This window comes from Chiloscyllium plagiosum, chromosome 45, assembly GCF_004010195.1.
Source record: "Chiloscyllium plagiosum isolate BGI_BamShark_2017 chromosome 45, ASM401019v2, whole genome shotgun sequence".
Lineage (NCBI taxonomy): Eukaryota > Metazoa > Chordata > Chondrichthyes > Orectolobiformes > Hemiscylliidae > Chiloscyllium > Chiloscyllium plagiosum.
In genome coordinates, this window is record NC_057754.1 from 858,267 (window position 1) to 874,491 (window position 16,225).

Consider the following 16,225-nt stretch of genomic DNA (forward strand, 5'->3'; position numbering starts at 1 on the left):
TTATGGGAGCAGGCACTGTCAGACGGTCAGTGTCATGGGAGCAGGCACTGTCAGACGGTCAGTATTGAGGGAGCAGGCACTATCAGAGGGTCAGTGTTGTGGGAGCAGGCACTGTCATACAGTCAGTGTTGTGGGAGCAGGCACTGTCAGACGGTCAGTGATGTGGGAGCAGGTACTTTCAGACGGTCAGTGTTGTGGGACCAGGCACTGTCAGAGGGTCAGTGTTGTGGGAGCAGGCACTGTCAGAGGGTCAGTGTTGTGGCAGCAGGCACTGTCAGAGGGTCAGTGTTGTGGGAGCAGGCACTGTCAGAGGGTCAGTGTTGTGGGGGCAGGCACTGTCAGAGGGTCAGTGTTGTGGGAGCAGGCACTGTCAGAGGGTCAGTGTTGTGGGAGCAGGCACTGTCAGACGGTCAGTGTTATGTGAGCAGGCACTGTCAGACGGTCAGTGTTGAGAGAGCAGGCACTATCAGAGGGTCAGTGTTGTGGGACAGGCACTGTCAGACGGTCAGTGTTGTTGGATCAGGCACTGTCAGACGGTCAGTGTTATGTGAGCAGGCACTGTCAGACGGTCAGTGTTGTGGGAGCAGGCACTGTCAGACGGTCAGTTTTATGGGAGCAGACACTGTCAGACGGTCAGTGTTGTGGGATCAGGCACTATCAGAGGGTCAGTGTTGTGGGATCAGGCACTGTCAAAGGGTCAGTGTTGTGGGAGCAGGCACGGTCAGACGGTCAGTGTTGTGGGAGCAGGTACTGTCAGAGGGTCAGTGTTGTGGGAGCAGGCACTGTGAGATGGTCAGTGTTGTGGGAGCAGGCACTGTCAGACGGTCAGTGATGTGGGAGCAGGCACAGTCAGACGGTCAGTGTTATGGGAGCAGGCACTATCAGAGGGTCAGTGTTGTGGGAGCAGGCACTGTCAGACGGTCAGTGTTATGGGAGCAGGCACTGTCAGACGGTCAGTGTTGTGGGACAGGCACTGTCAGAGGGTCAGTGTTGTGGGATCAGGCACTGTCAGAGGGTCAGTGTTATGGGAGCAGGCACTGTCAGAGGGTCAGTGTTTTGGGACAGGCACTGTCAGAGGGTCAGTGTTTTGGGACAGGCACTGTCAGAGGGTCAGTGTTTTGGGACAGGCACTGTCAGAGGGTCAGTGTTTTGGGACAGGCACTGTCAGAGGGTCAGTGTTTTGGGACAGGCACTGTCAGAGGGTCAGTGTTTTGGGACAGGCACTGTCAGAGGGTCAGTGTTTTGGGACAGGCACTGTCAGAGGGTCAGTGTTTTGGGACAGGCACTGTCAGAGGGTCAGTGTTTTGGGACAGGCACTGTCAGAGGGTCAGTGTTTTGGGACAGGCACTGTCAGAGGGTCAGTGTTTTGGGACAGGCACTGTCAGAGGGTCAGTGTTTTGGGACAGGCACTGTCAGAGGGTCAGTGTTTTGGGACAGGCACTGTCAGAGGGTCAGTGTTTTGGGACAGGCACTGTCAGAGGGTCAGTGTTTTGGGACAGGCACTGTCAGAGGGTCAGTGTTTTGGGACAGGCACTGTCAGAGGGTCAGTGTTTTGGGACAGGCACTGTCAGAGGGTCAGTGTTTTGGGACAGGCACTGTCAGAGGGTCAGTGTTTTGGGACAGGCACTGTCAGAGGGTCAGTGTTTTGGGACAGGCACTGTCAGAGGGTCAGTGTTTTGGGACAGGCACTGTCAGAGGGTCAGTGTTTTGGGACAGGCACTGTCAGAGGGTCAGTGTTTTGGGACAGGCACTGTCAGAGGGTCAGTGTTTTGGGACAGGCACTGTCAGAGGGTCAGTGTTTTGGGACAGGCACTGTCAGAGGGTCAGTGTTTTGGGACAGGCACTGTCAGAGGGTCAGTGTTTTGGGACAGGCACTGTCAGAGGGTCAGTGTTTTGGGACAGGCACTGTCAGAGGGTCAGTGTTTTGGGACAGGCACTGTCAGAGGGTCAGTGTTTTGGGACAGGCACTGTCAGAGGGTCAGTGTTTTGGGACAGGCACTGTCAGAGGGTCAGTGTTTTGGGACAGGCACTGTCAGAGGGTCAGTGTTTTGGGACAGGCACTGTCAGAGGGTCAGTGTTTTGGGACAGGCACTGTCAGAGGGTCAGTGTTTTGGGACAGGCACTGTCAGAGGGTCAGTGTTTTGGGACAGGCACTGTCAGAGGGTCAGTGTTTTGGGACAGGCACTGTCAGAGGGTCAGTGTTTTGGGACAGGCACTGTCAGAGGGTCAGTGTTTTGGGACAGGCACTGTCAGAGGGTCAGTGTTTTGGGACAGGCACTGTCAGAGGGTCAGTGTTTTGGGACAGGCACTGTCAGAGGGTCAGTGTTTTGGGACAGGCACTTCAGAGGGTCAGTGTTGTGGGAGCTGGCACTGTCAGAGGGTCAGTGTTGTGGGACAGGCACTGTCAGACGGTCACTGTTGTGGGAGCAGACACTATCAGAGGGTCTGTGTTGTGGGAGCAGGCACTATCAGAGGGTCAGTGTTGTGGGACAGGCACTGTCAGACGGTCAGTGTTTGGGAGCAGGCACGGTCAGAGGGTCAGTGTTATGGGAGCAGGCACTGTCAGACGGTCAGTGTTGCGGGGAGTAGGCACTGTCACACGGTTAGTGATGACGGGGATCTGCACTGTCATACGATCAGTGGTGAGGATGCAATGGTGTTGGTTGTGCCCTCTTTCGATTTTGGGTCATTCTAAGATTGTTGTCCATTGGAGCTTGCAGTCTGTAAATTGGCTGCTGCATCTTCTATCAGTAACTGGCTTTGTTTTAAAGCACTTTGGACTATTCGTAGGTGTGACTGCTCACACTCCCACGTTGTTGGCGGGTTGTCATTCATGATTGGAAAGGCGCTGAGAGAGTCTTGCTGCTGCCATAAATCATGCGAGACTCCCAAAATATTTCAAATGAAGTAGGTACTCAGTCTTTCTGAGACCTACACTTTGAAACAGTCTCGGCTTGGCACTTCTTTGTCGTTCTCACTCAGCTCAGCTCAGCTCAGCTTAGACAAACAGACAAATAGACAAATAATTCTCGGCAAAGTGCAGCAGTGACACCTACAGTTTGTGCAGGTACGGCAGGTACCAAACGTCAGAAAGAAACCAGGAATTCATTTAAAATATTTGTTTGCCTTTGGCTGAGAAACACTTGCTTATCACTTGAGCCATTCACAATCCCAGGACAAATTGTAGGCTTTGAAAGCCAACTAAGTAATTATTGTTAAAGTGAGGCCTCTGTTGTGATGTAGAAAACATGAAAGTCAATTGGCAGCACAGCAAGATCCTGCCCACAGCCATGTGCTTATGACACAGCCATTTCTCAGCAAATGTGTTGAGGGATTGAAATTGGGTAAAACTTACTCTTGCCCTTTTCAAAAACAGAGAACATTTTTTACCGTCAGAAGGTCCACAACCTCGATATTTATTCCCTCACTGTGTGTGAGATCTTGCTGTGCATAGCCTTTCTGCCCTGTTTCCCACATTACAACAGTGACAACACTTCAATGAAAATCTTCCTTTTTTGATTTGTTCATTGGACATGGGCATCGCTGGCTGGGTCAGCAGCCCATTGCCTGACCCTAGTTTCCCTAGAGAGGGTGGTGCTGAGCTGCCTTCTTGAACCTGTTGTTGAACAGAGCCACTACACATGACGTGGACAGGCTTGTCCCAGCTCAGGACAGATCGTTCTACACCCATCCTTGACTCTGCTTTATCGACATTTTCCTAACCAACCTGCTCAGAGATGTTATTACACCTTGAGACTAGGCCTCTTGGATCAGAGGTAGGAACACTACCACTGGACCATTAAAACCCTCCAGGGTCTGCTTCAATCTTTTCTCTCTTATACCCAGCCACACAACTGAGCAACTTCACCACCACCAAAATCCCTGGGACTTTGTTTTTAATTACTTTAACTACCAACAGTAATCACCCATGGCGCCAATCAAATATTTACAAGCAAAGGCCTTTATGGCCAATGGAAACCATCAAAAATGAAGGAGAGGGGAGGGTGAGAGGGAAGGGGCTAAATCAAACTGGAATTGGAGGGACAAATAAAGCACTACATCCCTCATGGTGCCCACCTCTCTAAAGGCATCAAGAGAGACAGATGGATTTGAACCTGGATCCCTTGAGTCTTCTGTGTGTCTCTGGAATATTACTGCAGCAACAATATCACCGCACTATCAACTCCCCAGTAAAAGCAGCTAAAGAGCAGAGTTTCAGCAGATAGGCCATGCCTGTATGAACTCATACTCAACTAGCTCCCTAAGGAGCTCCATTGGCCTCATAGGGGTTGTCACACTAGTAGTTGTGGGCATGGAAAGTGATTTCTAAGAAACCATTGTGAATTTCTGCAGTGTACCTTGTAAATGGTACACACTGCTGCAACTGAGTGTTGATGGTGGATGGAGTAGATGTAATGCCAATCAAGTAGGCTGCATTATCCAGGATGTCAAGCTTCCTGAATGTTGTGGAGCTGCACTCCACCAGGGAAGAGGGGAGTATTCCTTCACACTCCTGCCTTGTATCTTGGAGATGGATAGGTTCTGGGGAGTCAGGAGATGAGTTACTCAGTATAGGATTCCCAACTTCTGACCTGCACTGAATTTATATAACTAGTCCAGTTCAATTTCTTGTCAATAGTAACCCTCAGGATGTTGATAGTGGGGCATTCAGTGATGGTAGTGCCAAAGAATTTGAAAGGGTAATGAATAGATTGCCTGGCATTTGGGTGACATGAATGTTACTTGCTACTTATCATCCCAAGCCTCGATATTGCTCAAGTTCTGTAGCATTCCCCACTCTGACCTTATTGTGCAGAGAAGGTCATTGATGAAGCAGCTAAGATGGTTGGGCCTAGGACACTATCTTGAGGAACTCCTGCAGACCTGCCTTGGAACTGAGATGACTGACCTTCAACAACCACAAACATCTTCCGATGTCCCAGGTATGACTCCAACCAGAGGAGAGTTTTATTCCCAACTCCCATTGACTCCAGGTTTCCTAGAGCTCCCTAATATGCTGAGTGGCCCTGGCGGAACCCAAACTGGGTGTCACTGAGCAGGCTTTTGCTGAGCAGGTGCTATTTGATAACACTGTTGATGACACCTTCGATCACTTTACTGACGGTCGAGAGTAGACTGATGGGGTAGTAATTGGTGAGTTGGATTTGTCCTGCTCTTTATGTACAGGACATACCTGGGCAATTTTCCACATTGTCTGATAGATGACAGTGTTGTAGCTGTACTGGAACAGCTTAGCGAGGTGAGCAGCAAGTTCTAGAACACAATTCTTCAGTACTGTTGCCATTATGTTGTCAGGGCCCATAGCCTCTGCAGTGTCCAGTGCCTCCAACTGTTTCTTGATATCATATGGAATGAACTGAATTGGCAGAAGACTGCAGGAGGAGGCCGAGATGGATCACCCACTTGGCACTACCACTTGAAGATTAGTGGAAAAGCTTCAGCCTTATCTTTTGCACTGATGGGCTGGGCTGTTCCTTCATTGAGGATAGGGATATTTGTGGAGTCTCCCTCTCCATCTCAGCCACCATTTATGACTGCATGTAGCAGGACTGCAGATAAAGTTGCTGGGTGTGTTTTGGAGAGCCTGAGCTCATGCAAGGTGCAACTGTTACATTTATTTAATTGTTTTATTCATCGCTGTCAGGATGTAGGCCCTGCTGAAAATGGTGATATTCATTGGTTGTCTTTAATCAGTTGTTTTCGTTTCACCAATTACCACTGTCTTGGCCGCTGGAGAGAACATGAAGGTCACCTCCATTGATCTAGTACTGGGGTCAATCAAAAATCTCTCCAATTCAGCCCTGAACACACAGCTTCCATTGATTGGGGTGGGGGGGGGGGGAGAATAGAGACAGAATTCCACTACCTTCTCATTACCATCTGTGAAGAAATTTGTCCTCATCTCCCTTAAATGGGAGACTGTGCACCCGAGTGCCAGAATCCCCCAACAAGGAGTCATCCTCTCAGTATCCACCCTGTTTAGTCCTCTCAGGATCTTAACCAAAAAAAACCAGCTGCGGATGCTGGAAATCTGAAATGTTTCAGGTCTACTGAGCCTTCTTCAGAATGGCATTAACTCTGCTTTCTCTCCTCAGACACTGCCAGACCTGCTGAGTTTCTCCAAGGATTTGTTTTCTCTCAGGATCTTATATGTTTCAATAAGATCACCTTTCATTCTTTGAAACTTTGATCAGGAGTGGCTCAATGTGCTAACCTTTCTTCACAAGATTGCTAGTCTCATCCGACAGCCACTATCTACCCATAATGTGAAACACAATAGTTTCCCATAGTAAGCTGAGACAAGGACAGAGATGAGTGGATTATAATGGCACATTACAGAGCTATAACTGAGGTATTAAAGACTGTAAGTACTGATAAAGCTCACAGGTGACATTGAAACGGAATTTGCTGATTTGGACAAATATCTCTCTGTTCTTATTGGTAGGACACTGGTTCCAAATCAGAGCTTACCACCTGGTGTTTGGGAAATTAGGTCAAAGCTTTTCTCTTGATTTGCCCTCAGTGAACTGCAGTGAACTGTGCAGCTCCACAATGGATGAACAGTTAGGACTGCTGCACTCAAGCCCATCTGATTGGACTGCGTTGTGAATCCCCCTGGCCCCAGTAGCCCTTCCCTCCCTGGAGATTGAAAGAGAGAGGGTGGCAGAGATTGTTTGAAAAACCAGCACAGACATGGTTTTACTCAAAGTGAAATTCACCTTTCAAAAACGTGTCCACTTGGCGCAAACCCTATGGATGCTCTGCTGGCTCTCAGTCCTTACTGGAATCCTGACTTTCGCTTTGGGAATTTACCTCAAATGTGAGCTGAAGAGACGGAGTGAGGTGATGGACAACACTGATATTCACCTTGTCCCCAATACCCTGATCGTGGTGGGCCTCCTGTCTATGCTCCTCAACTTCATCGGGGTGAAGATCAGCAGTGATTCATTGGACCTGGCCAAGTTCCCCCGATGGAAGGGTTATGTGGAGCCGTACCTCGTCTTTTCATTCCTCTTCACCTTCCTCATGCTGTTTGCTTCACTCCTGAGCTACTTCATGAGAGGGAACCTGGACGCCTCGCTGAAGATTGGCCTGAGAAACGGAATCCGTTTCTACAAGGACACAGACACCCCAGGGAGGTGCTATCAGAAGAGGACCATAGACCACATCCAGATGGAATTCCAATGCTGTGGCAACAACAATTACAAGGACTGGTTTGATGTGCAGTGGATCAGTAACCGATATCTAGACTTCAACAACAAGGAAGTCAGGGAGTAAGTTCTGACAAAATATCACCAGTCTGAAATGTTAACTCTGTCTCTCTCCTTACATATGCTGCTGACAGGCTCTTGGGTTTTGCTGGTTTTATGTCAGTATTTCTTTCTGCTTTGTCTCTTTGAAAGGTATTAATCTTTTCAGTGCTCCCCTCCCCCCACCCCATCATCTCTCTGCTTGGTCTCCCTCAGTGGGGTGACCCAACTGAGGAAACTCGAGGTCAGTAGAGAGAGATTCACCCTGAGTAAGGGGCAGAACCTTCAGATCGGAGATGGGGTGATGTCAGGAAGCACTTCTTCACACAAATGGGAGGGCAAATGTAGTATTCCACCCCTCCCCCTCCCACTGCCCAAAAATGGCCCTCGAGGCCAGCAGGGGGGAGGTCAGTGTGAGGGGCAAGGGTGAATTGAAAATGTGAGAGGTCATGTCGGTAGATTTTTGTTACATTGAATTGACAGCACAGACAGGCCATTGGAGCCAAGGCACCCTGCACTGGTGTCTGCTCTCCACTCACCCTGCTTCCTGCCACCAGAATCTGACAGTCCTTTCTCCATTGCGTGCTTCAATAACTCCATACTTTATCCCCAGCTAAGGTAATTAAGTGATTACAGCACAAGGGGAGATGAGTTTAAGATACAGATCAGTCGTGATCTGATGGAATGGTAGAGCAGGGCTTGGGGCTGAATTGCCTCCTGCTGTCTCAGTGTTGAGTGTGAATTGAATTCCAGGAACTGAAAGTTCAGGTGAATCTGGGGTAGGAGTTGGTCCCTTCTGCTCACCCTACCATTCCAAAAAATCCTGGCTGATCCAAGTGTGGCCTCACCCCCACAAATCCCACCGATCCCCCCAGTACTCTGGTTAGTCAAAAGCCTCTCTACCTTTACCTCCAAAATGTACACTGAGGCCACTTTTGGAATACTGTGTTCAATTCGGGTTTCCCTGCTATATGAAAGATGTTGTGAAACTTGAAAGGGTTTGGAAAAGATTTACAAGCATGTTGCCAGGGTTGGAGGATTTGAGCTACAGGGAGAGGCTGAACAGGCTGGGGCTGTTTTCTCTGGAGTGTTGGAGGCTGAGGGGTGACCTTATAGAGGTTTACAAAATCATGAGGGGCATGGATAGGGTGAACAGCCAAGATCTTTCCCCAGGATAGAGGAGTCCAAACTCGAGGGCATAGGTTTAGGGTGAGAGCGGAAAGATTTAAAAGGGACCTACAGGATAACTTTTTCACGCAGAGGGTGATGCGTGTATGGCATCTGGATGGGTATATGAATAGGAAGGGTTTAGAGGGATATGGGCCAAAAGCTGACAAATGGGATTAGATTAATTTAGGATATCTGGTCAGTATGGACGTGTTGGATCAAAGGGTCTGTTTCTGTGCTGTACATCTCTATGACTCTATGAGTCAACTACTGTTCTCTGGGGAAGAGAGTCCTACAGCCCTCGGAGAGAATCAGACTCCTCCTCAGCTCTAATAATGAACATGTGTCGATTATTGGTCAGACCACACAGAGGTGGTTCCAGTCACACATTACAACAGCTGGTGAAGGCACTGGAGAGGGAGCACAGAGGGTCTACCAGAAATTTACACACTTATACATCAGGAAAGGACTGGCAGTCTGGGTGGCCTCTCTCAGGGAAATATTGGAAGTAATTCAAAAGACATTCACTTGGCAGATTCCTGGGATGAAAGAGTTGATTTATCAAGAATGGCTAAACAGGTGAGGCCTTTATTCATTAGAGTTTAGAAGAATGAGGGGTGATCTTTTGGAACATATAAGATTCTGAAAGGACTTGACAGAGGAGATGTTGAGATGTTTTCACTAGTGGGGGCATCTCAAACTAGGGGCTAGAGTTAAGGAGACACTCACTTAAAACAGAGGTATGAATGTTTGGAATTCTCCAGCCCAGACAGTAGTGGAAGCTACACCACTGGAAGTATTCAAAGAGGAGGTAGATGCATTTTTGCAATATCAGGGAGTTGAGGGTCAGGAGAAGTGGACACAGAAGAGGACTTGAGTCTAGGGATAGGACTGATGGGTCAAATAGCCAACTCTTGATCCCATTTCTTAGGATCTGAAACTGGGCGGTGACCTAAATGAGGTCACTAACTTGATGAAAGGTTCTGACAGACTGGATACAGACCCAATGCTTCCTCTGTCACGGAAAAGCAGATCCAAGGGACATTAAGGGACCTGAGCAGGAATTAAGGAGAAATGTTCCCCCTCCTCCCCCAGTGAGTGGGGAGAATGTGGACACACTCTCACAGGGAGGGCTCAACAGGAATCATGTCAATCCAATGAAGAGAGAGCTGAACAAATAGGTGAGGGAGAAGGGAGGAGAGGTTTTCCACGGTAAGTTTATGCAATTAAAGATGGGAGGACACACTCGCCAGCAAGGGCTGGTTGGGCTGAATGGTCTGCTACTGGGTGGGGTTTATCCTGTGTAAGTCTGAATAATGAGTAGGCTCTCCCTCCATGTGATCTAACATGTTTGGATATGGTTTCAGTCGCATTAAGAGCAATGTGGATGGCAGGTACCTGATCGATGGTGTCCCCTTCAGTTGCTGTAACCCAAACTCTCCTCGACCCTGTATTCAGCGTCAGATCACCAACAATTCTGCACATTTCAACTACGAGTTTCAGACGGAAGAGCTGAACTTGTGGATGACAGGATGTCGAGAGGCTCTGCTCAGCTATTATACAGGGATGATGGCAACCATTGGGACCAGTGTGCTGCTCTGTTATGTCACACAGGTAAGAGCTTCCCTCCCCTGCATAGCCAGGCCATGTCCTCATGCACTCTCCCTCAGAGTTTCCCTTTCTCCTGGGGTAGTTAAAAGCAGCACTGTCACCAAACAAGGAAAGGAAATAGAGAATCAGCCTCCATTGAATGGTGGAACATCTTGATGGGCTGAATGGCCTACTTCTGTCCACATGTCTTACTCCCAGGAGAAGGCTGGTGCTGTGGAGATCTATCCCCAGGATGCTTACTATCTTGTTGTCCACTTCTGGCAGCCTGACCTCTCCCCCATCATGCTTTGCTACTGGGAGTATTTAGTCATTAGTGAATACAAATGTCCAGAGCCAGCTGGGTTTAAGGTCATTATTCTGTGAGTCTGTAGAGGGGACACTCGATAATATGAAGAGATGTCTGTGTCTCACCACATGTGTGTTAGGGATTTGTACTGAAGCCCTAGTGATACAGACAAACAGAAACAGAAACAGAAATAGCTGGAAACCCTCAGCAGGTCTGGTAGCATCTGTGGAGACAGCAACAGAGTTAACATTTTGGGTCCAGTGCCCCTTGTTCAGAACCGATGCAAGTGATAATGACTGAGGTTGGCTGCGTAGGGATGCTGGCTGGTCCTGAACCAGTTTAGAAAGCATTACTCTCATTGTGGCCATTCTAAGCCAACCCACTGACATATGGGGCTTTGTCACAAAGAATATGTGTCTCCCACGGCTGGATTCAGTGGATATCCTTTTGCTGGATCTTGTTTCAGGTGGGACCACAGCATCAGAAACGGGAAGGCCTTCCAAATTTTGCAATGTAATGTCAAAGCCTTCTGACTCTCAAGACAAACCTCATTGGCTTGTCTTACTCCCAAGGAAAGTGAGTTGGCGTAACAGCTGAGTGTGTGTTGGGGAATGGGGAGAGGTGCAGGGGTCAGGAAGGATTACAAAAGCAGAGTGCTCCTTTTTTTTTTATAGATATTTTTATTAGAAATTTAACATTTTCGCCTCGTCGAATGCCTTCCTCTTTCGAACCAGAGCCGGGGAAAAGTCCTGAAATAGCATGATCTTGGATCCTTTGTAGATCAGAGTGCTCCTTAAACAGAGAATGAATACTAAGATGCAGGGGGATTTCGGTGTTCTAGTGTTTCTGACACAAAACCTTAGTGTGCAGGTGCAACAAGTTCTTTAGAAAGAAGGGCAGGGTTCTGAAGAAGAGTCACTGAACCTGAAACGTTATCTCTGATTTCTCTTTACAGATACTGCCAGACTTGCTGAGCCTTTCCAACAATTACCGTTTTTGTATTTTAGAAGACAAATTGTTTTGCAAGGGGGATTGAACGTATAAGTAAGGATGCAATGCTTCAGTTATACAAGGCAGTGGTGAGACTACATCTTGAATACTGTGTGCAGTTTTGGAGTCCTTATTTAAGGAAAGATGTGAATAGAAAGAAGGTGGTTTACTGGATTGATACCTGAAATGAGTGGGTTATCTAATGAGGAAAGATTGGACAGGATGGGCTTGTTTCCACCGGATTTGTTAAAAGTGAGGATGACAACTGGCAAATATAAGATCTTGTTTGGCAGGTAATTCCGGGTGATCAAGGGTTTCTGGAATTCTTGCTGTTTAAGATAAAAGAGTGAGGTTGGGGTCAGGTGAAGGTCAGAGACATGTCTCCCCAGTCTGTCACTCAGTTACAGATTTTCTTTCCATCATTCCCAGGGCATGACTGTTACTGGTAAGGCAGCATTTAGTGCCCATCCACCGAGGTGTCTTTGCCCCAGTGTCAGAGAGCGGTTATGAATTAAGCACGGGATCTGGTGAGCCACATTGGCTTCCTAAAGGGACATAAAATGGTTGGGTCATTCTGACAATTCCAACAGCTCCATGGGGTCACTTTACTCACCGCACTTTCAAAGATTGAATCCCACTTCTCGAAGTGAGCTGTTGAGATGTGAATTCTTGCTCCTTAATGACTATTACCATTAGTACCACTATTTCTACTCCCAAACTCACAAATGAGATCTCATTGAGACCTATGACTTCCTTTTTGTATTCTGTGTTTTAACCAAGCTTCAATTCCCTGTCGCAAAGCTCAGTGCTGACATTCTCAATACAGTATACTGCTGTCTCTGGCAGGTGTTTATTGCTGGCCTGGGAGTGGGGAGAGTAATTCTAGATTCCCACTGTCCTGAAGCACTAGGCAGTGCCCCCTGAACCCCTTGTTCTGAACCCCACTAGAGCAATTATTTCTCTCTATTTACCCAGTCAAGTCTTTCAATCAATATCTCAGTGCAAGTTCTGATTACCTTCCACAGCTGTCCACTCATTTTGCCTGGTTTATGTCAAACCCTTATACACCTCTTCGGAATTTTATCCTTATTTTATGTCTTATTCTCCTAACCAAAATATATCAACTCTACCTCAAATATCATCTGCCACCTGTCCATTCACACCAACCAGTCGGTGTTTAGAGGATTCAGTGGGATCTGGGCCAAATGCTGGCAAATAGGACTAGATCAGTTTTGGAGACCTGGTCAGCATGGACGAGTTAGACCAAAGGGTGTTTCCATGCTGCATGACTCTATGACTTCAGTCAAGTCACCTCTCAATCTTCTAAATGCCAGAGGAAACATGCCCAGTCTGTCCAACCTTTCCTCACAAGGCAACAGGGAGTTCTGTTCCTGTTAACGTAATATCCAGGTTTGGGATGACAAATAACAAATAACATTCAGGCCACACAGTCCTAAGCATTGACCACCTTCAACAAGTGAGAATCTAACCATCACCCTTCAAAATTCATTGGCATCATCATCATCACTGAAGTGTGTGTGAGACTCCCGAAAGCAAGCCAGTCTACCATCTCCAATGCACAAGGCCGGCATGTCATGGAATACTGCCCACTTGCCTGGATGGGTGTAGCTCCAACAACACTCAAGAAGCTTGACACCATCCAGGATAAAGTAACGCACTAGATTGGCATCATATTCACAAGCATCCACTCCCTCCAACACCAATGCTCGGTAGCAGCAATGTATAACATTACATGATTACACTGTGGACATTCTCCAATCTTCCTTCCACAGTGGCACGGTGGCACAGTGGTTAGCACTGCTGCCTCACAGCGCCAGAGACCCGGGTTCAACAACCGCCTCAGGCGACTGACTGTGTGGAGTTTGCACGTTCTCCCCGTGTCTGCGTGGGTTTCCTCCGGGTGCTCCGGTCTCCTCCCACAGTCCAAAGATGTGCAGGGTCAGGTGAATTGGCCATGCTAAATTGCCCGTAGTGTTAGGTAAGGGGTAAATGTAGGGGTATGGGTGGGTTGCGCTTCGGCGGGGCGGTGTGGACTTGTTGGGCCGAAGGGCCTGTTTCCACACTGTAATCTAATCTAAAAAAAAAAGTACCATCCAAATACATGCCCACTTTCATTAAGAAGAACAAGGGCAGCAGATACATGGGAACACTACCCCCTGCAAGTTCCAGGGGTATGGGTGGGTTGCGCTTCAGCGGGGCGGTGTGGACTTGTTGGGCCGAAGGGCCTGTTTCCACACTGTAATCTCATCTAAAAGAAAAAGCACCATCCAAATACATGCCCACTTTCAATAAGAAGAACAAGGGCAGCAGATACATGGGAACACTACCCCCTGCAAGTTCCCTTCCATCCTGACTTGGAAATATATCACCATTCCTTCACTGTCACTGGGTTAAAATCTTGGAATTCTTTCCCAAACAACACTCTGGATGTCCCTACAGCACATGGACCGCGGTGATTCAAGAAGATAGTTCAGCACCACCTTCGCCAGGGCAACTACAGACGGGCAATAAATGCTGCACCAGCCAGCAGTGCCCTCATTCCAGGAATGAATTTTTAAAAGTGCTCATTCCAGGAACCAATCCAGGAAACGTTCTCTCACATCATTCCTCACATAAGGAGACCAAAACTGCACACAGTATTGGAGAAGTGGTCTCACTAATACCCTGTATAACTGAAAAAGAACATCCTTACTTTTATGTTTAATTTCTCTTGTAATGCAGGATAGCATCCCATTTACCTCCTAATTACTTACTGAAATGGGATTCCACACTCTGAATTATGGAAATGGGAATAGAAATCAAGCCACTTATCATAGGATACAGATAGATTCATTGTGCTACTTTAACTTACGGTCATCTGCAAACAAGCCAGTGGAAGTCTCCATTCCTGCATCTGAGTCACTGGGAAATTCAGTGAGATGTTCCTGATCTTCAGAGATCATATCTGACCATACAGCAAACAAACGATTCTGTTTAATCCATACTAAACCCCAACCAATTACTGCTGAGTGACTCCTGATTACCTTAAAGTAAAACCTAGATCCCAGCTTCTCAAATGACATTGCCGATTTTCCTGCTGTTCTGTGGCTATCTGAGTTTTGGAATCTTGTTTATTTTGTGTGACTTCTGTATAGCTCGGTGTGTTGACTGGACTGCGTTACCTCAGCATTGCAACAGAGGCTGTTGTGGGCCAAGAGAATCCTGAGTGTGACTCCGAGGGCTATTTGCTGGATAAAGGGCCATTGGAGACACTGTACGTTACTGCCAAAGCACTCAAGGCCAAGTTCAACTTCAACCAAGTGCAGACAGAGCCAGCACCAACTGAGACGGCAGCGACAGAGGGCAACAAAACCGAAAAATAGACATTTCCTAACCCAGAAAGGTACACGCTGGGTAATGGCAGTTACCCAGAAGCAACTATCGGCCATAGCTGACCTTTAACATTGAATGTCCTTCTGTTTGAATTTCATGCAGTACTGCACTTGTCCTCAGCATTGCCCTGCTTACTGTTTGGGAGGGGAGAGGGGTTGCACTGAGTGACCTTTAATCCTAGCGACTCTCTCCCCAGTCTCAATCCCACTGCCTCAGGCCAATCTGTAAGGTCCCTCACTTGGCAGAGATTTGTCTTCCCTTCATCCAGGCTTTAGTCAGGATTAATCCTCAGCTCTGAGCAGTTAGCACCTGACCTTTAACCCTTGGAACCAAGTTCAGATAGCAGCACTGTGATCAGTGACCTGTCTGGCTTCATTACTCTGGTTCACCCATTCCTGGGGCATCTCAATTCATGACCTCTCAGAAAACACCCACTATCGCCCAACTCTGATATCTGTGCAAATAATGAAGAGAATTGTTCAAAAACATTGAAGAAAACTCATAATCCTTTTTTAAATCCCTCCCCTTCACCACCCCATGACTGTGACCTTTTTCCTGGGCTTCATTACAGCTGTCTAATATGCTTCATTCTCAATTCCTTCAGCATCTAATACAATCCTGCAGCTAATAGAAACGCCTGGATAAACCTGCAGCAAGGGCTGAGGTCTTTCCAACAATGAAAGTGGCTGTCTGAATGACCAAATGGTACGACTGAAATGGCTGACCTCAGCCTCGGGAGGAGGTTGAAAGGATAAAGGTGGGATGTTCCTGAGAATGGGTCACTGTGCAAAGTATACTCTGTAGTAAGTTCTCTGTAGATCTGCTGTCAAATGATAAAATGTAGTCACAACTCAATAAACCAAAGTGATCAAGGCAATTCTGAAATAAAGGTCTGAAATAAAGTGGGATCGAGGAACCGTAAGAACATTATTTATCCAAACAGTTTCAGATAAAAATGGTTGTTCTATAACATTTGCATTTATCTAGAATCATTAAGGGAGCAAAACAGACAAGCATTAGCAAACAAAATGTCACACTGAGCTCTATTGAGAGGTATTTCAACAAGAGCCTCTTGGCCAAAGAGTCAGTTTTAAGGACCATCCTGAAAGGCAGAGAGGGTTAGAGAGGGTATTTAAAGCTGAGATAGGGAGAATCTTAGTCAGTTAGGGAATTGAGGGTTGTGGGGAAAGGACAGAGAAGTGAACTTGAGGATTGTTGAATTAGCCATGATCTTACTGAATGACAGAATGGTCAACTCCGGTTTCTATTTCATATGATCTTATGGAACTCCCAAAGTTAGGACTGCAGGCAGCTGAAGGCATGGCTGCCAATGGTGAAGTGAAGGGCATTGGGGATGGTCAAGAGGATGGAATTGGAGAAAGTGACAGAGATAGGGCAGGAGTGTATGGGCTGGAGGAGGTTGCAGAGATAGGGAGGAGTGAATGGGCTAAGGGTGGTCACAGAGATAGGGAGGGGGTTTAGGGGCTGGAGGAGGTTACAGAGGTAG

General features: G+C 47.4%; 1 protein-coding gene across 3 annotated transcripts; it reads left to right on the plus strand.

Moving 5' to 3' along the window:
- Positions 1 to 6,509: 6,509 nt before the first annotated feature.
- On the plus strand, positions 6,510 to 15,624 carry LOC122543788 (RDS/peripherin-like protein xRDS35). 3 transcript variants are annotated; one of them, XM_043682562.1, is made up of 4 exons: positions 6,514 to 7,295; positions 9,806 to 10,052; positions 14,481 to 14,728; positions 15,323 to 15,624. In XM_043682562.1, the coding sequence occupies exons 1-3, from the start codon at positions 6,715 to 6,717 to the stop codon at positions 14,706 to 14,708; spliced, it is 1,056 nt and encodes a 351-aa protein (XP_043538497.1). In that variant the 5' UTR covers positions 6,514 to 6,714; the 3' UTR covers positions 14,709 to 14,728; positions 15,323 to 15,624. The 3 variants fall into 3 exon arrangements, with proteins under 3 accessions (XP_043538498.1, XP_043538497.1, XP_043538496.1); XM_043682563.1 differs by lacking the exons at positions 14,481 to 14,728; positions 15,323 to 15,624 and adding an exon at positions 11,291 to 11,396 and having other exon boundaries at positions 6,510 to 7,295; XM_043682561.1 differs by having other exon boundaries at positions 14,481 to 15,624.
- The last annotated feature ends 601 nt before the right edge of the window (positions 15,625 to 16,225 follow it).